The sequence below is a fragment of the Thamnophis sirtalis genome, unplaced genomic scaffold (assembly GCF_051295495.1).
Source record: "Thamnophis sirtalis isolate CommonGarterSnake01/CBP01778 unplaced genomic scaffold, rThaSir2_p1.2 scaffold_1, whole genome shotgun sequence".
Classification (NCBI taxonomy): Eukaryota; Metazoa; Chordata; class Lepidosauria; order Squamata; family Natricidae; genus Thamnophis; species Thamnophis sirtalis.
This window is the reverse complement of record NW_028261381.1, coordinates 111665989-111686508: the sequence shown is the minus strand read 5'-3', so window position 1 is coordinate 111686508 and position 20520 is coordinate 111665989. Positions and strand designations below refer to the sequence as shown.

Here is a 20520-nt window from a genome sequence, read left to right as displayed (position 1 = left end):
TATGATACAAAAATGTTCCAAACATTTGTGAGCACACCCAAACAACTAGTACATAATTGGGGATTATTCTTTATACAGTAATATTTGTTTTTCAATTTATTACAAAGAAATACCTCTTCAGTATTATCTCTTCCTTCAGGCTCATGTTTTGTACACACTGGTCCAGTCTTCCATGCTTCTGTATCCCCACAGTCGCAAAATCCACCTCCAGTGGAAGTATGCATCTAAAACAATTAAGAACAGAGAACACAATGGGAAGTTCAGAACCATTAATTCATTTTGGAAGTAATGCAGAACAATGGCACAGCATATATCACAGCAATACCACATTGCATGAATAACAACTATACCCAAATTTGTCTGTGTTCTCCTCTTGTACTGGTTGTGTGAAAATGACCTAGAGCAGGGCTGTTAAATTCCTGGCCATGCCCATGCCCAGTTTAGCAAACGGGGGGGGGGGGGGGAGTCCTGATATGTCACATGACGCCACTGTAATGACGTGAGTTTGACACCCCTTACCTAGAGGAATGAGAGGATGAGATGCTACCTAGCAAACAAATAAGAGGGAAAGAGCCTGCTTAATCGTCAGAGAAAGACTTAGAAAAGGCCCATTCTAATGAATTAGGCTATTAAAAGTGACTCTTACCACAACTATTAACTGCCCGATTCATTACAGTGGGTCTTTCCTAAATTTTGTTCTCTAACTGTTAAGCAACATGAGGTTCCCCTCTCCGTTATATGATCTTTTTTATTGCCTCTAAATGGGCGTCCTGGATATTCTGTATGGAAATGTGAGATTTCTGAGATTATCCATTAGTTATGCAGCTGATAATTATAAATTAATTTTCTTGTTCTTTTTTCATCTAAAGAACCTGAAAGTAGGTTTATTAAATTAAACAGTCAGCTTTTGTATTCTGCCTAGTAATTTTTGGCTGTCTGAATTGATGTGGTCATTAAGTATTCTACCATTTAACATAAATTGATGTTCATGTTATTTATTTTCAATACTTAAAAACACAATCAAATTCTCATAAATGCTGATTTATCTTACTAGCACACTACATTAATAGATATCACGCCAAAGCACACATTTATTTACCTTGTAACGATGATTTACATGAATACTGTTCTGGAAGCAATCCATGCAAAGAACACAAGTTGGATCAATTGCACAATCCCTGCAATGAAAATAAGAAATTGATACTGAAGAGTAAGCACTTATTTTTTAAAAACCTACCAAACTTCCAAATTCTTGAAGTGTTAATTGAACAGATTGGAAGCATTCACATATAGGGAAGAATTGCTTATTATTAGTCGTGGGCAAAATGATTTGTGCAAAAAAACAATCTTGACATGAAATAGGTTCTGGGTGATCAGTGCCTAAACTGAATCATGCATGTTTCAGATGTTTTAATCCAAACATAGAACAAGGTATTTTCCAGGTATGAAATTAAATGGATTTTTTTCCTAAGTAGAAGTAACAGGAACATAGAAAAATGACAGCAGAAAAAGTCCTACTGGTTCATCAAGTACACCTTTGTTTGTTTTCTTTTTAATTAATTTATTATTTTTACTTTTGTCCAATGATGGACATGTGTTTAAACTCTGTTACTAATAACTGATCCACTGTCTCTGTTAGAAATTGGTTCCAATCTCCTACTACTGTTTCTGAACAGTAATACTTTCTAACATTAGTAATACTTTCTAACATTGCTTTTGAACTCCACATACACACACCAGTCAGTTTGAGGTTATGTTCACGAGTTCTTAATTTTTGCTTAATATTGACATACTGTCTTCTAGAACTCTATTTTTACCTTTAAAGGTTTCATATTTAAAAGTTTCAATCATGTCCTATATAGGAGGATTAGAGCCTCCTTTTTCCTGCTGGTGATTCCTCAAGCGATGCACCCCAGAATTTTGTTTGCCTTCACAGCTACCCGGCCATACTGTTTACTGTTTTGCAGTTATCGGTTATAAGTACATCTAAATCCTTTTCTTCTGTTGTTCTAACATTATATGGCCAATACTGTACCCTGCTAGAGGATTATTTTCTCTTAAATGCACACTTACATTTATGCATTACATAATACATTGTTGGTGAGGAGATTGAGTGTGAAAACCTAAGGCTGATAGGTTTCCTTAGTGATGTGTCTATAGACATTGGGAGAACCGGAAACAGTGGCTGGAGAAGGAGGAAAGGGATGGCTGAAAGAAAATTAGGATGTGGGTAAACTGGTAAATATATCACATAAGAATATTGGTGGTTGAGAAGAGGAAGTGCCGGAAATACCAAAGAGCACATTGGTCAGTAGGATATGGTAGGACATCAAAAGTGGCTGTGGAGGGGAGGGAGAGAAGGGAAAGCACAAAGAATATTGTGGAGTTCTCAACCTGGTGTACAGGCCATGTCAAAGAGGGGAGAGAAAGGGAGCCCTGAATCAGCCTTATTCTACTCATCTCCTAAAATCACTCTGGTTCCTTCCATATTTTGTTTCAAACAAAATTTCAAACAACCAAAATGAGCCATCTTTTCAAGTGACGAGCTGCAATTGCAATCAACTCAAAATGACTCAATAGAACTTCCAGAACATGATGTTTGTTGTGGATTGGTACCAAAACTTACTTTTCTTACATAACACTTTACTACCCACGAACCTAAGTGCATTTTAGAAAGACGTATAACACCAAAGCTATATTGACAACTGTATATAACATCAGATCATTCAAAGAAACATTAAAAGGTAGGAGTATTGGTATAGACCTGCAGGAATATGTTGTCTCTCCACCTTTAAATACTTTTCCACACAGCTGCGAGGTACCAATCTGTCTTAGCTTTTCTAGACAGGTATCTGGATCTTCTCCAAATAAATGCCACTCCAAAGGATAAAGAATCATTTTTTGGGCCATTTCCTCCTCTTTCTGTGATAGAGGGTCCATTTCATCACAATATATGCTTGGAACCACTTTTGCCAAATGTTGAAGAAAGGCAGCATGAAAATCAAGCTTTTCATCCCACCACTGCAAAAAACAGAATACAATGTTACTTCCTCAGTATCAGTATTTCACATATCAAAAATTATGATATACAATATGTGCAAAAAGCATGTTTTGTGGTTATAAATATTTGGAACTTTTGAGGCAAAAATGAAGGAAATATGTCATTAAACATACATGTATTAAATAAAGCAATATTTACTGTGAAGCAGAGTTAAGTTTCACCTTTTCAATTTAGACATTTATATGACAGTGCTGTTCATTAACCAAAATATCAACACTATTTTGATTGTTGTGGAATAACAACATAAAATCCTAGAATCTAATCATCTGAAACAGTAATAGAGTAGTTGGCACAATTACTTAACTACAGCATTTACAGGAAAAAAAATAGTATTTTGTCTTTAATATATTGTGAGTCACTTTCTTAGAAAAGGCTGTTATTCCTGCAAATTTAGTTCAATTTCAGATTACTTTTAACAGAAAGAAGGCTCACATTTGATTAAATAAATACAGTCTGTCACACAGAAAAAAAAATCAATTGCCATCTGGTATTTTCAAGTTGTAATTAACAGAATACATGGAGGTTTAGGGTTTCATGTTAAGCTGATAATTTAACATTAGGCAGAAGAACTGAGCTCTGATGTAATCTGATCTCCACCTCCACCACCCTCGCTCATTTCATTTGTCAAGATCCAAGACACGTTCTTGGATAACTGCAGAAAATTTTGGATTTCTTAGTTCTTACCAATAAATTGTTTTGGTAGCATGAATAAGCAATTGGGTTACAGTCCTATGCATTGAACTTATAAACAATGATATATTAATGAAATATTTGCAATATTACTCTGGCTACAATATTTCTCTGTTGTATTTATTTTGATGGATGGATGGATGGATGGATGGATGGATGGACGGACGGACGGACAGACAGACAGACAGACAGACAGACAGGACAAGAAGCAATGGATAGAAACTAATCAAGGAGAGAACCAACCTAGAACATAAGTTATTTACAGTGGCAAACAAGGAACCAGGAAGGCCTTGTTTTCATTGATCGAATGCAACACAATAGAGATTTCTGGATAATTTCCTTGATAGCTACTTTTAAGAAAAGCTGCACAAAAAGGACTTAGTTAAGAGTTGCTTATTAATTGCCAATTTGCCTTGACCAATGATAATTCAAGCACTTCTCCGGAGAGATAGAGTGATTGATAGAGAGAAAAGGAAAACATCCCACTCACTACACATGCAGAACAACTTTGTTTAGAAATTATGGAGTTTTTCACTGGTAAAACACCAGTCTCTGGGCCTGAGTAGATAGAGCAAGGAATAACTGTACTCCTAGTCTTGCATTCAAGGTGCCATTGCAGTTCTGGCGAGCTCCCATTAACACCATTGTTTTTCACTGCTTTGTTTTAAGGTGATAGGAACAGCTCTACATCTAAGTGGAGCATGCTGAGGGATGGGCTGCACAGCCTGAGTTCTCACAGCACTTTAGCATACATCCATAGGCACTGAGCCATTTCTTCTTCACTCAGCAGTGAAGATAATGGGAGCAGACAAAAGGGGAAAAGCAGGGCCAGCAGTACAGCTTGCCCATCTGTTTTTTCTCTCCAGAGGAGAAGCTGTTTCTTGTCAGTCTAAGCAAGGTTATTTAGTGCCCGGTGAGACTGGCAAGCTTCTTTCCCACTTTCAACAGTTGCTTTACCTGTGTGAAGGAAATGTAAGCCACAGAAAAGGACCTGGAAGGCCACAGGCACCTTATGAGTTTGGGACCTCTGATCTATCTTCTAATATTTCTACACAGCGCTTTTTGCAGTCATTCTACTTTCACTCTCAATTCTTTTACTTTTTTCTAAGACCCACTTAGCTCTGCAAAAAAATTGGTCTGCGCCACATTCATATCCTCTCATCATATTGCTACATCATCATTTACTTGATTTATTTATTAAATTTACATACTGCCCATCTTGCTGTTTGGGGTGACTCTAGGCAGCCCTCTGCTTTCTAGCTTAGGATCCGTGGTGATGCAGTGGTTAGAATACAGTATTGCAGATTAATTCAGAATGCGGTAAAGGTTCCCCTCGCACATATGTGCTAGTCGTTCCCGACTCTAGAGGATGGTGCTCATTTCCGTTTCAAAGCCGAAGACATCTCTGTCTTCGTTGTCCGAAAACATCTCTTAAGTCATGTAGCTGGCATGACTAAACGCCGAAGGCACATGGAACGCTGTTACCTTCCAACCAAAGGTGGTTCCTATTTTTCTACTTGCATATTTACATGCTTTTGAACTGCTAGATCAGCAGAAGCTGGGACGAGTAACGGGAATTCACTCCGTTACGCGGTGCTAGGGATTCGAACACCTTTCTAATCGACCAGCTCAGTGTGTTAGCCACCGAGCCATCTTGTTCAGAATGCAGTATTACAGGTTAATTCAGCTCACTGCCAGGAGTTCAGTCTTCACTGGCTCAAAGTTGACTCAGCCTTCTATCCTTCCGAGGTCAGTAAAACGAGGACCCAGATTGTTGGGGACAATATGCTGACTCTGTAAACCATTTAGAGAGGGCTGTAAACCATTATGAAGCAGTATATACGTCTAAGTGCTATTATTATTATACTCATTCCTATGCCATGTATACATGTAAATAGATATTTAAACCACATATTAAAAACAAATGCATCTTTTCTAAGCAGATACTCAGCTGTCAACATTCTTATTGCATTCTTTGGCCTCTAATGCCCTTCTCTTTCTCTCTCATCTTATTCCTATCCATCCATCTTATCACCTAGAAGATTCCCCCCCCCCACTACATTATATTTATTTTTCCACAAATCCAATACCATTATTCACTTCTGACACGCAACTATCACCAAATATAGATTCCTACTTTAATAGACACCCATAACAATTACTTAACACCAGTTTATATTTTTAACATATATTTAAACCTTCCTTCCATGATTAAACTTCACTTCCCTGCATATATTTCTCAACTCGATCAGACCACTTTCATTCACATGTATTATATGCTTCCCCCTTTTTTTAATTACAGATACTTTTTCTTTTTAATTTGATTAATTTATATTATTTACTATTTACTTCTTTCACATTCCAAATCTTCCATTTGTCATAACTTCAGCAAATGGGCCATAGATATTGACTTCCACCACTCAGTGGCTTTGGTCATTCAAGGTTTTTGTACACATCTTTGATGTGTATTGCATTGAGAGAGAATGAACCAAAGTCCCAAAGTCATCCAGCGAGCTTTCATGCCTAAGGCAGGATTAAAACTTAGTTTCTTAATTTCTAGGCCAGCACCTTAACCACTACACCAACTGGATCTCATCACATATTGCATACATACTGAAACTTCCATGTTTGTTTAAAAATATGTGAAAAATCTCATTCAAACAAAATTCAAGCCTTTAAACATTGCAGTATTTACTATTCCCTTCAGATATGGATTGCAGATGCAAGAGACATTAATGTTCTTGTCTCTTTTCTCAGTATTGTGTGTTTCCTCATATTAACTGTCTACTCACTTTTACTTTTTCAGTTACACAGCTGGTTAATTATTAAATGTCAACAAGCAGACAAATATCATTCCTAGTTATCTAGAGTTCCTTTCAAAACATCACCTAAGCAGTAATTACTTCTCTATAATTTACACAAAATCTGTCAAATTCTCAGGCTGCACCATTAAGCTACTAGTAGCTCCATTTGAAATCCATGACATAGCATTCGGCTATCTTTCCAAAGTGAAGGAAATTTTTTGAAATGCCATTTGTTTTTATTACAAAAAGTGAAACCATTTTTGAGCCTGAAAATCCTGTCTACTTAATTAACATCCTTTGTTAAACATTGTTGATTTACTCAAAAGACTGAACCATTTTAGGTATTTTCTCTGATGTTCCCACTTTCACTTTTACTTCAATTCCTAGACATTTAATACTTTCAAACTATTGCACGCCTGTTATATTATCCTTGTTGTTTCTTTTACCATTCCAGTCCTTGTCCTCATTTATGAATCTATTTTCACAAGTTCCTCTAAACAAAGAAATATAAAATTGCTAAACATTATTTTTAATAAATGTTTCCATAAAGTTTGATTAATAATATCACCGAAGCTCACATAAGAGTCATTTACGACTAAGAACACTACCACACACATATATAAATACAAAGAGTGCATTGAGATGAATATTTTGAAGTTTAAATATTATGGCCTAGACAACAATCCACTCCAGCAAAATAAATAAATTTGCCTTTTAGCTTCATTGAATCTCCCCTTCCCTACTTTATGATAATAATATTCAAGACGCAAAACATTCCATACTGGTTTATTATACGGTATAAACATATTACTGAATGTACAGTGCTAATAAAGAAGCACTGTACACTGTAATAAATGATCTCTGTCCATTAAGCAATTATTTTTTTAAAAAAATAACTATTACATTTTAAAGTAAAGAGATAAAAACTAACAACTAATTGAAATCTAAAAGAGACAAAGTCAAGAATTAAGAGAACGAAGGCCAAGATGTCAAAACACTTCGGAAAATGTTTATTGCATCTTTATCGAGGTACGGATATCGGCTATTTCTATTGCAACAGTGGACCTGTCAGAATCCAACTCCGGTAATTTAAACTCTCCTGGAGTTAAAAAGACATAACCCCGCTCCAAATCCTAACTCTTTACCTGTCAACTAAGTGGGCTTTACCCAGCATGTATGTACGGCGCTGTGTAGTGCGCAGCGGTGCAGTCCCATTTGACAAGAAACCCAGAGATGAACCTTTTTTTTGGGGGGGGGGGGGACCGCAGGCAACAGAAGCGGGAACCAGGGGAAGACCACCTTCCTAGCAAGACATAAGGAGGAGCAGCCCCCACTGTGTGATCAACGCGGGCTAATAAAACTATCGGAGCCCGGGCATTTCTGGGTTAGGGTCCATTTATCTAGCGCAGCTGCTGTTTGGACCCTTTAAGAAGGAACGTCGCCGCGGCCATCGACCCAAGCGCCAGGGATGGACCCTCGGGCGAGAGCGGAATCTCACCCCAGCCAGATCCGAGGGGTTCACGGGGGCAGCGCCGCCCGTTCCAGCCATCCTTCCCGCGCCGTCGCCTTCATCCGCCATCTTAGGAGAAGCGGGGCTTGGCAGGCTTGAGTCCTACCGCAGGCCAACCGGAAATCAGCTGCGTGGGAAGGCCTGGGGACGACCAAGGTTCGGGAAGACCTGACCCGATGCCCGACGCCAAACCTCAAGCGGACTGGGTCCTCTGCAACATTGCGCATGCTCGGCTTTCTGGCGCATGCTCAAGAGAGCACTTGCCGAGCCGAGCGTCGCTTGCTAACCGGAAAATCTCGGCGGCTGCTTCTCCGACAAACATGGAGCCAAGCGTGTGCAAAGGCGCCCGGGGAAGCCCCTCCACCGACCGGCGTAAAAAGCTGCTAAAGTGGCAGCTTTCTTCAGAAGTGGGAGAGAACTGATCTATTTTCTGTCTGTGAGAAGTGGTGTTTGATTCTGAAATTTGCTGCACAGAATAAATCTGTTTGCAAGGTAAAACTGAATTTCCAAACCTTCCTTTAGCCAGTATTGGTCTTTTAAACGTCCACATTTCTCTTTTGTCCCAAATCTAATATCTGCAGGACCTTTAAATGGGAAGTTCTTGCTTCTAGACTGAATGTTTGCTAAATAAACCTTTATACTCATAAAAGTCTTTTTCTGTTGAGTTGCAATTAATGTACAAACTGGAATTAACCCATGCCAGGTCTTGGATTCAAAGTCGGTTTGTGCAAACCAAAATAGCATCTTTAGGTTTGGACAACAAAATGATCAAAGAGAGTGTTAGAAAGGCTGTTATAGAATGCATTAATGCAGCTGCCATAAACCCAATACCCTGAATTGTTGAGCACTACTTCAGCAAAAAGTAAAAGTAAAAGACTCTTGCTCCTGGGGAGGAAAGGTATGGCAAATCTAGACATCATACTAAAAAGCAGAGACATCACCCTGCCAACAGAAATGTGTATAGTCAAGGCCATGGTTTTTCCCAGTTGTAATGTATGGCAGTGAAAGTTGGACCATAAGGAAGACTGAGCACCAAAGTACTGAGGCCTTTGAACTATGGTATTGGAGAAGACTCCTGCGAGTCCCTTGGACTGTAAGGTGATCAAACTGGTCAGTCCTAGAGGAGATCAACCCTGACTGCTCTTTAGAAGACAAGATCCTGAAGACGAAACTCAAATACTTTGGCTACCTAATGAGAAGGAAGGACTCACTGGAAAAGAGCCTAATGCTGGGAAAGATTGAGGGCAAAAGAAGAAGGGGACGACAGAATGAGGTGACTGGATGGAGTCACTGAAGCAGTTGGTGTGTAGCGTAAATGGACTCCAGAGGATGGTAGAAGACAGGCCTGGAAGAACGTTGTCCATGGGATCGCAATGGGTCGGACACAACTTTGCAACTAACAACAACTTCAGCAACATCCACTGGCTTGCTGGCTGATTGATTAGGCTTTTTTTCAAGTGGCCACCCAGGGGCACATGCTACTTAGACAGATTCTAATACACTAAGTGAGACTTGAACTTCTGCTAGAGAAAATGAAAAGGGTTCTTTATATAACATGAACTCTGCCACCTGACTTGTGACTTAGACCTATGCTATTGGGTCTAAGCCACTACTGGTTCTTTTAAGTAACCAATCGGGGTGCGACTTGCTGGGTCAGTGAAGTTGTCAAAGTTGCTCTGAGTAAGGAAGTATTGACACCTACTTTAAATGAGATGGTTCTGCACCTGCTCTTGAAGAAGCCCCTCTAGGATCCTGAAGATTTTGATAATGTCTCCCCTTTCTTCAACCTTCCCTGTGTGACTCAGCCCTAGAAGAAATGAATCCAGCGTATTAATATCCAGTCAGGGGGAAATAACATGATTGGTCATCCTAGTAGATGATTTTTGTTTGGACATAGATGGGGGAAGTAGAACCATCTTGGTGGCTTTCAGTACCCCCAGCTATGGTATCTAACTGAACATTTTGCAATGATCGGGAAATACAGAAAGTGTCCAGATAGTCCTTGATTTACATCTAATCATTTAGTGACTGTTTGAAGTTACAACAGCACTGGAAAAACCTGACGTATGCCATTTTTCACACTTATGATCATTGCACCATCCCCATGATCACGTGATCAAAATTTGGCCGCTTGGGAAGTGGTTCATATTTATGGCACCTGCAGTGTCCTGGGGTCATGTAATCACCATTTGCAACCGTCTGACAAACATAGTCAATGAGGAAGCCAGATTTAATGTACAACTATGGCACTTATTTAACAACTGCATGATTCACTGCAAGAAAAGTTGTGGCAAGAAAAGTTGCAAAATGGGGCAAAAAAACCTGTTGCACTTAGCAACAGAAATGTTGGGCTCAGTTGTGGTCATAATTTGAGGACTACATGTATTTCCGTTGGTCCCTTTCTGGATGTTTAATGTAGTTAGGGGAAAACAATATTTTAAATTGTCCAATGTTCATTATCTCAGGCTTGGTGCTTTCCAACATTCTATTTAATGCCTACGTGAGCCTGTTGGATAAGTTGTCAGCAGTATAGGTAGTCCTTGACTTATGACCACAGTTGAGCCCCAACATTTTGTTGCTAAGAGAGACATTTGTTGAGTGTTGCCCCATTTTACAATGTTTTTTGCCACAGTTGTTAAGTAAATCATTACAGTTGTTCAGTTAGCAATACGATTGTTAAATGAATCTGGCTTCCCCATTGACTTTGATTGTCAGAAGGTCACAAAAGGTGACCTTCATGATTCCTGGGACACTGCAACCATCATAAATATGAGTCAGTTGCCAAGCATCCAAATTTTGATCAAGTGATCATGGGGAATGCTGCAATGGTTTAACTGTGAAAAATAAGCATAAGTCACTTTTTCAGTGCCATAACTTCAAACAATCACTAAATGAACTGTTGTAAGTTGAAGACTCACTAAAAATTAACTTGCTGTGCATCACTAAATGTTCAGGAACATTGATTCCATTAATTGTTCTGGGTTAGGTAATGCTTCCTGGAAAGGAGTTGGTGTAGAACCTGGATATCCTCCTAGACTCATGGTTACTGTTTAAAAGGTGGGTGGAGACTGGCTTGGTGAATATTTGCTCAGCTTTGGCTAAGTTAATTATACTGTCTTGGGCCAGGACACTACATCATCAATAACTCATGCAGAATTACTGTAGAGCATTTTACATGGGACAGACTTGGAAAGGGATCCAAAAGCTACAATTGATCCCAGAAAGGCCTGTTAAGTGGCTTTTCTCTGTTTGAAATGGCCATGGAGAAAAAAACTTGCTGCCTCTGCAGTTGCCCTCATACCTTGAAATGTTTTACTTCCAAAGGTCCACAATGCTTTCTCTCATAGGTTTTTGGAAGTTTTTTTAAGACAGTTTAACTCTACCTTGTAGGAAGTTATCACCCAGCCCTCTCCCAGAAAAATGAAGTATCCTAGGAAATATTGAAAAGGCAGAATATTTCTCTGGATGTGAAAAGGAAGAAACATGTTTTAAAAGACAGAATAGCTGCCTGCAGCTGCCTGCCCATGCCCCTTTTTCAATGAGCCATTAAAGCCTGAGCTAGTCCACTTTACATAATAAAGAGTTCTCCCCTTCAGCTCCAGAATGATAGGATTAAGGAATGATAATATTGGCCCTTTACCCAACTTGCCACATGGCATTTGAGAACTCAACCAAATCTGGATTCAAAACGCAGCCTAGAGAGTTGCCCCTGCATGGACCCATGGGAGTCTGACAACCAATCAGAATACAAACTCAAGATCAAAGGCCAGAGAGGGCATAAAACCAAGACTCAGCTTTTCTTCTTCCTTCCCTTCTCTTCTCCACCAATATTGAAGCATGTGATCACCTTTTCTGTTCAGGACTCAAGCCATGTGGTCCTGTCCACCATTAAAACCATCTTTCCAAGCAGCCTCCATGTCTCCAGTGTCTTTTTTCCCACTTGGAGCCAAACCCAGAAAGATATTTCTTCCAACAACCTGTTCTTCAGTCGTAGGTGTTTATTTCTTGAGAGCAGATTGTTACTGTACTTTTTATAATTTTGATTTATTCCTATTGTTCCTTTTACAATTTTAAGTGTCTTTCTGGTTGACTATGAAAGTTTAAAATAACTACAAAGTAGACTATGACACTAGGTAACTAGCATATGCATATTAGTTAAGCTTTTTTTTTCTTCTCTGAAGAAAAATATGGAAAAAGTAAGGTTATTCATGAGAAACAGGATGGCTGTAAACAATGTCTGGATGCTCATAAAATGCTATCAATAAAGAATGTCAAAAGCACTGTCCCAAAGCAACAGATTCATGAACTGCCTAGTCCCATTGGATTTTCCTCACTCTTTTTTCTTCCTTTCTGTAACTAATAAGGTTCACCTGACCTACTAAAATTATCTGAGGTTTACAAATCACAATACTTGGGTTCACATAATAATTACTTAAATGTTCCCTGTCCTGCAAAAAAAAGTGCCTTAAGGTAGATAAGGTTTAAACCCAAGCAATATTCTGTTCCTTTATTCCAAATGAATGAATAACCCAACACAAAGTTCAATGTTTCCCAACTAGAATAAAACTACCCAGGAGTCGGTCTGTCTGCCTGCCTGTCTGCCTGGGCGCTCTCTTCAATAAATTTCCCCACAATTCAGGCAACTGCTATTTTTCTGGTCAAAATCACATGCCCAACGTGAGAAACAATTTTTCGCAAGAGAACTACCTAAATACAAAACTATATTTCTTGCTGAGAGGAGCCTGAGATTCTCAGGCGATCTTAATCCAGTTAGCAGATCATTTTATATTTGCCATCCCGCTGCTGGGCGAGTCGTCGCGAAGGGATTCTCCGTCCTCCAATAGAGACGCGGGAGGGGCGGGCTAATGCAACTTGAGTGGCGTAGGAGCCCGCAGAGCCGGCAGCCGGGGGGCGGAAGCGGGTGGCTGTGGGCCGTTGCCGATGGAAGATCGGGACCGTTGATTCACGCCTGGCAGTAGATGTGGAAGAGACGGACGAAAATGCTGCGATTGTTGGCTGGGCTGCTGGCGGTCGCGCTGGTGACGGTGACAGTATTGATGGATCGGTACAGTTTTCGGGGGGGCCAACAACCCCGGGTCCCAGTTCGCTCATTCGCTCCCGAGCCGGCTCCCGGGGATGAAGCCAACAACCTTTTCTGGGTGATTCAGGCAAGTGGTAACGGGTGGCGCGGCTTGGAAGCTTTCCGGGTTTTCCGGCGAAAATGGATGAAAGCAGCGGCGTTGGTTTCTTTTTCAATTGGCTGGACCCGTTAGAAGCTACTGTAATTTTGATAGAGAATCATACATGACTAACCAAAATTACGGTCCAGTTTCAACATACAGGATTTCCTCTCCCCCTAGATTTAGAAGGATAGAGGGGGGAAATGGTAAAAGGAGAAAATAAAACTGAGAAAAACTATTGAGTAATGAAAGAGTAGGAAATGATTAGTTCCAATCAATAAAGAGGAAGTCACATTTCCAATTTGCTGGATTGGGATGATTTAAATCCGCTGTTCACGAAACATAGTCAGAAAAGTTGTATCCTGTTTGGTGATACTTTGCATTCGTATTTTTGAGAGGATGGGGGGGGGACTTTGTAAAATGAGCTGCTGGCTTCTGTTCTGCTGTACACTGGGTGAAAAGGTGTGTGTTATTGTATGTGTGGGGAAACTGTGAGTCATCTAAAAGGGCTAGTTGTGAAATTAAAACTATTTTTACATAAATGTGTTTTTATTTTCCATTTTCATTTTTGTACAGTCACGTATATACTGTGCATAACTGGGGCCATATAACATTAAACAATAAACACAGCCATTCCTCTTATCAGCAATACCCCCAAAAGTAAAAACCCAATGTACCTCTTCGACCCTCCATATACCCTTTCTTTCGCCCCCCCCTCCAACTTTCCATCTTCCCTCCATCATTCCCCTCTACCCTACTTCCCCTCCCCCTCTTCCACTCCTCTCTCCCGATACACTCCCTCCCTTCCTTCTCCCACTCCCTCCAGTCCACTCTCCCACCCTCTCTCCCCCTCTTTCTTCTGTCCCTCTACTCCTCCCTTCGGTATATTTCTACAATCTATTAATATATTCAGCTTGTCCTATTTTTACAGTGGAATTAAAAAGCAACAGTATACAAGTGCAGTCACGTTACCTTAAAATCTAACACATACTATGTATCCCCTCTCCCCTAACACCCCACCTCCCTTCCTCCCCGACTTCCCAGAGCCCCTAAACGGTATAGATTTTTAACAAACACAGTCTACAATATATTAAGACAAAGGAAATAAAAAAAGAAGTTAATAACATCTCTGCATTGAACTCAGCTTCTTCCTGTTGCACTAGCTATGAACAGTTTAGATTATTCCTAATCTCAGGCATAGGCTATCTGTAATTTCTTAGTCCCATATTTGTTTTGTATATAGTCAATCCATTTTTCCCAGTCTCGTTTATATCTCTCATTGAATGGTCTTTAAGATATGCCGATATTTTCGCCATCTCGGCTAGGTTTGTGACTTTCAATGTCCATTCTTGAGCGTGACCCGACAAATGCGCAAACGTCAAAAGCGCGCCGACAAAACCGCGGCACTAAAACCGCGATGTCAAAAGCGCGCCAACAACAGCGCGCCGACAGAAGCGCGATTTAAGTTAAGTTAAGGTTTAGGGTTAGGTTTAGGGTTTGGTTTAGGGTTAGGGTTAGGGTTACAGCGCGCTTCTGTCGGCGCGCTGTTGTCGGCGCAGCACTCATTCGTCGGCGCGGTTTTGTCGATGCGTTTTTGTCACCGCGGTTTAGTCGTTCGCGCATTTGTGGTGGAACCATTCTTGAGTTGTAGGCAAGTCTTCCTTCTTCCAGTATTGCGCCACCAACAGTCTTGCTGCCGTTATTAGGTGCAGAACCAAATTAGTCTCTACCGCTGTAAAGTCCATACATATTCTTAGTAAAAATAACTGGGGAGTAAACTTTATCCTTCTTTTAAAGATATTTTGCATAATTCACCACATTTTTATCCAAAATGCCTTAACCTTTTGACAAGTCCACCATATATGAAAATATGTAGCATCGAGAGAACCACATCTCCAACATTTAGGCTGTACATTCGGGTATATAGAAATTAAAACTATTATTGTTTGGCACCAAGATTTGTTTTCTAGTTAATATTTATTTTTGTATATCTTTCATATACACAACTGTTTTTGTAAAAAGTTATTAGATAGCCTTATTTCTTTTTTTTATGTCAGCCTGTTATTGTTATTGTAGGTGTCAGATCTACATATCAGTAAGTTTCTAAGTCCCAGTCGAACTTCTGATTTTGAGAAATTCTGTAAGGAAACAATTCCCATAATCCAACCTGCTCTTACGTTAGTGACAGGTGAGTTATTTCTTTTTGTTTCATGTTTATATTGCACCTTAATTCTTTGGGGAATATGCTGCAGTCCTGGTTACTTGTTTGGTAGGACCGCCTTTAAAATTTAAAAAACCAGCTGTGCCACAGAAAAGGTTGTTATATAAGTTCTGAGCATTAGAGGGAATACCCTAAAACCTGAAATACCAGAAACAGTTCCTCTTCTCCTCTTTCTGTCACTTTTTGCAATTGTGTATTTGCTTTCTCTTACAGATAGAAGTACATATGCAGTTTATCTAGACTTTGTTCTCTAAGTGTCTAAGACACTGAGCTTGTCGAGCAGGAAGGTCGGCAGTTCGGTGGTTTGAATCCCTAGCACCGCGTAACGGAGTGAGCTCCCGTTACTTGTCCCAGCTTCTGCCAACCTAGCAGTTCGAAAGCATGTAAAAATGCAAGTAGAAAAAATAGGAACCACCTTTGGTGGGAAGGTAACAGTATTCCATGCGCCTTCAGCATTTAGTCATGCCAGCCACATGACCACGGGGACGTCTTTGAACAGCGCTGGCTCTTCGGCTTTGAAACGGAGATGAGCACTGCCCCCTAGAGTCGGGAATGACTAGCACATGTGTGCGAGGGGAACCTTTACCTTTAACTATCAGCTAATATTGATTAATTTCAAAAAGTTAAGGTGGGCTATTGGACCGGCTTAGTTTTTGATGGGAAACTACAAGTAAAGTCCATGGCTCTAAGTCAGATTGGGTATCCCTCAAAATTATATTAACTTGTCAGCCCCATCAGATGATTTTGTGCCTAAATATTTGTCTGAGACCTCTGTTACGATCCCTCACCCTCTGAAAGATCCCGTACCCTTTGAAAGAGCCTGAGTGGCACCAAATGAATTTTTTCATTCATGATATGCACAGCAAAATGTGATGCTTGGAGTGGAAACACTGGTTTGTATATTTAAGAGATTGACCTTGGACTTCTTTGTTTTTCTAACAGTGTTTATCAAATTGTTTTATTGCTACTAATTGTTTCACATTCTGTATTCATCATTTATTATACACTTAAATGCATATACACATACTGATATTTTGAATAACTAGTTAGAATTAACATTAGTCTATCTGAGGTCTTTCAAGAAACATCTCAGATATATTTTTTGCTGAGCTTAGAGTTAATCTAGTGACGATTAGTGGACTGTTAGTATGCTAATTTGTCACATATAAATACTACATGCAGCTGGTTAAGAAAAGAGGTTGGCTAGTTGAGGTTCAATAGCATTTCTTGAGGAGTTTGCAGTTTATTAGGATAGGTAGCCCTTTTTATAGTGTGGGAAGTCTATGAATATATTTGAAGCCATTTCTAAAGTATCTTTGGCAGCAGCTGGTAGTCTAGGTTTGGAGGAAGGATAAGACCACCCTATTCCAAGCTTGTCTACAGTGCAGTATGGCACTGTGCCTCACTCCTATATGGTTCATAGAATTTAAAATTAAAGGACCTTATTCAGAGTCAGCTTTGGGATACGAGCTGATTAACAAGCTAAGCTGTCTTCTGTGCCCTGTTCTTCAGAAATCTTGCTTTGAACCAGATTCCCAGATTACCTGTTTGCAGGTGGTAAAATGCCCAGATCTGGTGTAGAATATGAACCCTATGTAAAAACATGTAGAACGCAGATACTGCATTTTCTATAAGTTCAAAGGAAACATATGTCAGTCCTGGAAGCCGTCTTTTCCATTGGGCCTTCAGGCCTGCCACATTTTCTACTGTGGATAAATGGGAGGGGGGATTATATGGAGTATGGGAGATATATAGTCTACATAACATTCCTTTGTCAGAGAGTCAAGGTCATTTTGCCCTGCACCTAGAGTGGTGTGACGGAGGCCTCTTCAGTTGGAACAGTGTCTGATTGGACCATGTGATGGACATGTGGGTGCTGGGCAGGGACTTGAACTTTTACTTGGGTGGGGAAAACCTGGAAATTTTCAGATTTGGGTTTTCCCAGATGTGCCAATAAAGTGGAACTTTGAGGAAACTCAAGCCTCGGAGTCTTCTTTCGTGGGGATGTTACTTGGAACACTGACAACATACAGTCATAATGTGGTAATATGTTGCATTAGGTGTCAAACCTAATTTCTAAATAGTTTATCAGTGGCATTTGGTTTATTCTGCATTCTATTGTTCATTGGGTTCTGGAGCTCTTCTCTATTCACTAAACAGGTGACTTGACTGATGCCAAAACAAAGGATGGATTTGGGTCTGATCAGTTTGAGGTGGAGTGGCAAACTTACCAGACAATCTTAAAAAGATCTAAGATCATGGAAAAAACGAAATGGATAGATATAAAAGGAAATCATGGTAAGACAGAAACAAGATTTCAGGCATGTAATTCTAATTTTATGTTTATCATTAAGAAATGCTAGACTGTCATAACTCCTCATGTAACCATGTTTAATATTTTGATATTATATAAATTATCTAAATCATTTATATACCATAACATTTTTTTAAAAAAATGTCTGGAATCACTTTGTCTGCAAAGTATAAATATATATTTTAAAGTAGGAGAATATTGTTTATATATATAGCTTTTGTGGTAATTTTATTTTGCCCATTCTGTTATAAATTTCTTTAAATTATATAATTTTAGTTTTCCCAAAAAGCATCTCAGCCTTTGGTTTGTGCAATGAATCTTGCTTTCCTCCCTAGGCATCTGGGTTCTCTTTCAAGTTCATACTGCAATGATTTTTTTAAAACTTAGACTACCTTTTTTATTCCTAACTTTATCTTGAAATTGGATTGAAATGTTTGCCATTTTCATTACAGATACATTCAACGTACCTAGCCTGGAGAGTGTTCGTAATTACTACAGGTATGTTAGCATGTAATGATGGTTTCAGCAGTCCAGAATGATATATGGTGGATAGAAATTCCTATTTAAAAAAGATACATGTACCAAAATATTGACTCTTAACGTATTTTGTCAATTAATTATTTTAAGGTCATTTATAGGGTTTTTCTTTCTCTTCAATTGTATCCAATTGTGGGAGACTGCCTGCAATTTTCTTGACTTTTTTTGTCATTGCTTGCTTCCTAAGGGCTGCGAAAGAATGATTAGTCTAAGGTCACCCAATTGGCTTTGTGTCTAGGGCAGGATTAGCATCCAGGTCTTCTGGTTTGTAGCCTGATGTCTTAACTGTGGTGGCACAATGGTTAGAATGCAGTACTGCAGGCTACTTCTGCTGACTACTGGCAGACAGCAATTTGACAGTTCGAATCTCACCAGGCTGAAGGTTGACTCAGCCTTCCATCCTTCCGATTCTGGGTCAGATGAGGACCCAGATTGTTGGCGGCAATATGCTGAATCTGTAAACTGCTTAGAGAGGGCTGTAAAGCACTGTGAAGCAATATATAAGTAAGTGCTATTTCTAAGTGCTATTAACTATACCAGTGATGGGCAACCTTTTTGGCGTGGTGTGTCAAAAATCGGCAAAAAATCGAGCATAACTCGCGTTGTGTGTCACTTCGACAAAAACATAATTTTGCGCAATTTATAGTTTAAACTACAAAAATGTATAATTGCAATATATAATTGTATTTAATAAACCAAAAACAAATTATTTAACATACTTGCTTAGTAACTTCTTTGTTCATCAGTTGATTTCGTATGTTGCCCTTGATATTATTGAACTTGTTTGGGGTGCAGTGAACCAGGGTTGTGGAGTCGGCTGCTTCCAGCTTCACATCCTCATCAACATGCCGCTCCAGCCCGCCCCTGCTATTCCTAGTGACGCGAGGGTGAAGAATATGAATATTCATAGCAGGGGCGGGCCGGAGCGGCATGTTGATGAGGACGTGGAGCTGGGAGCAGCAGACTCCACAGCCCTGCCGTGAACTGAGATAAGTGTGGTGCAGTCGTAACCGACAGTCCCAGGAGTAGACTCTCTGTGCCGGCCTGACTGGAGAGAGGCGCGCACTGTTCCCGCGCTCCTCTTCTGCGGGTCCTCCCTCGCCGCGCTGATGACGTGTGTGCGCACGGCACGCATGCCTTACCAGCAGCCCCTGCGCTCAGAAAGGGGCGGCGGCGATACAGTAAGTGAGTGTGGGCGGGGGAGATCACACGTCCCCCCCCCGTTCCTCCAGCACAGATTCTTTCATCCTCGGCGGCCGTGCAGGAGCCGAGGATGAATCGCATGAAATCCTGTGCGTGTCACCCCAAATGGCTACGCGTGTCAGCACTGACACGCGTGTCATAGGTTCGCCATCACTGAACTATACTATACTAATCTGGGTTTCCAATTATAAATAACCAAGGTTTTATCTTAGTGTTGTGGCCCTCCAGCTGCCTGCAGAGCTGGAGGCAGACTTATACAGTAGGACAGTGGTGGGATTCAATTTTTTTTTACTGGCCATGCCAACTCAATGTCACTCATGGACACAGCCACTCAGAACCCAGTAGGTAAATTTGAATTTCTACCTATTTACCTATTTTCTGCCCAGGCCTGGCTTAATCTGTCAAAGACCACCTGCATGCTGCCCGCTCTCCCTTCACCAGTCCCACTCCTTCAAAGGCCCAGGCCCTAGCCCCCCTTCCTCCCCCATGACTGCCTCTTTCTTTGGGCTGCTTACCTTTCTCCTGTGACAGCTGGTACAATGTGACTGTGACAAACCTCCCAGCCGCCGCCTCTTTGCCAGCTGCTTCCTGGCAGTGGTGGCTGGCTGCAGGCCACCAAAAACTGGAGGTGTCGAACATGCCAAAAAAGCTGCTGCTGTCACCACCCTGTTCTTCCTGTCTGCTGCGCCGGAGGGACTTGCCCGGGCAAGTCCGAGCAGAGCGGCACAACAGGCAATGGGATGTGTGTGCGCAGCCGGTGCGAAGAACAGGGCAGTGATGGCAGTGATTATTATTATTATCGCAACAACAGAATTGTATCACAATGGCCAGTTGTTTCGCCGGATTTGGCATTGATTACTAGTCGGACCCCACCCAGGGGCCTAGGACATCGTAACGTATTTTTGTAATATGCGTGCAGATTATTATTATTATTATACAATTGTATCACAGTGGCCAGTTGTTTCACCGGATTTGGCATTGATTACTAGTCGGGCCCCAC

At 40.5% G+C, this 20520-nt stretch overlaps 2 protein-coding genes across 4 annotated transcripts in view; one reads left to right on the top strand and one right to left on the bottom strand.

Moving 5' to 3' along the window:
* The window catches only part of UBR1 (ubiquitin protein ligase E3 component n-recognin 1), a 66956-nt gene extending 58684 nt beyond the window's left edge, over positions 1-8272 (bottom strand). Inside the window, exons 1-4 of the mRNA XM_087722088.1 lie at positions 8054-8272; positions 2765-3021; positions 1100-1178; positions 114-224 (exon numbers count right to left, since the gene is read on the bottom strand). Of these exons, the coding sequence (XP_087578214.1) occupies positions 114-224; positions 1100-1178; positions 2765-3021; positions 8054-8134 (528 nt within the window). The 5' untranslated portion in view covers positions 8135-8272. The remainder of the gene's footprint in view (positions 1-113; positions 225-1099; positions 1179-2764; positions 3022-8053) is intronic.
* Positions 8273-12977: 4705 nt separating this feature from the next.
* TMEM62 (transmembrane protein 62) overlaps positions 12978-20520 on the top strand; it is a 40868-nt gene continuing 33325 nt past the window's right edge. For all 3 annotated transcript variants that reach the window (XR_015697565.1, XR_015697563.1, XM_087722057.1), the window contains exons 1-4: positions 12978-13233; positions 15322-15433; positions 17627-17764; positions 18233-18278. Coding sequence is in view for 1 of the 3 variants with exons in the window: in XM_087722057.1 (XP_087578183.1) it covers positions 13045-13233; positions 15322-15433; positions 17627-17764; positions 18233-18278 (485 nt within the window). In the remaining 2 variants the exon portion in view is untranslated. The remainder of the gene's footprint in view (positions 13234-15321; positions 15434-17626; positions 17765-18232; positions 18279-20520) is intronic.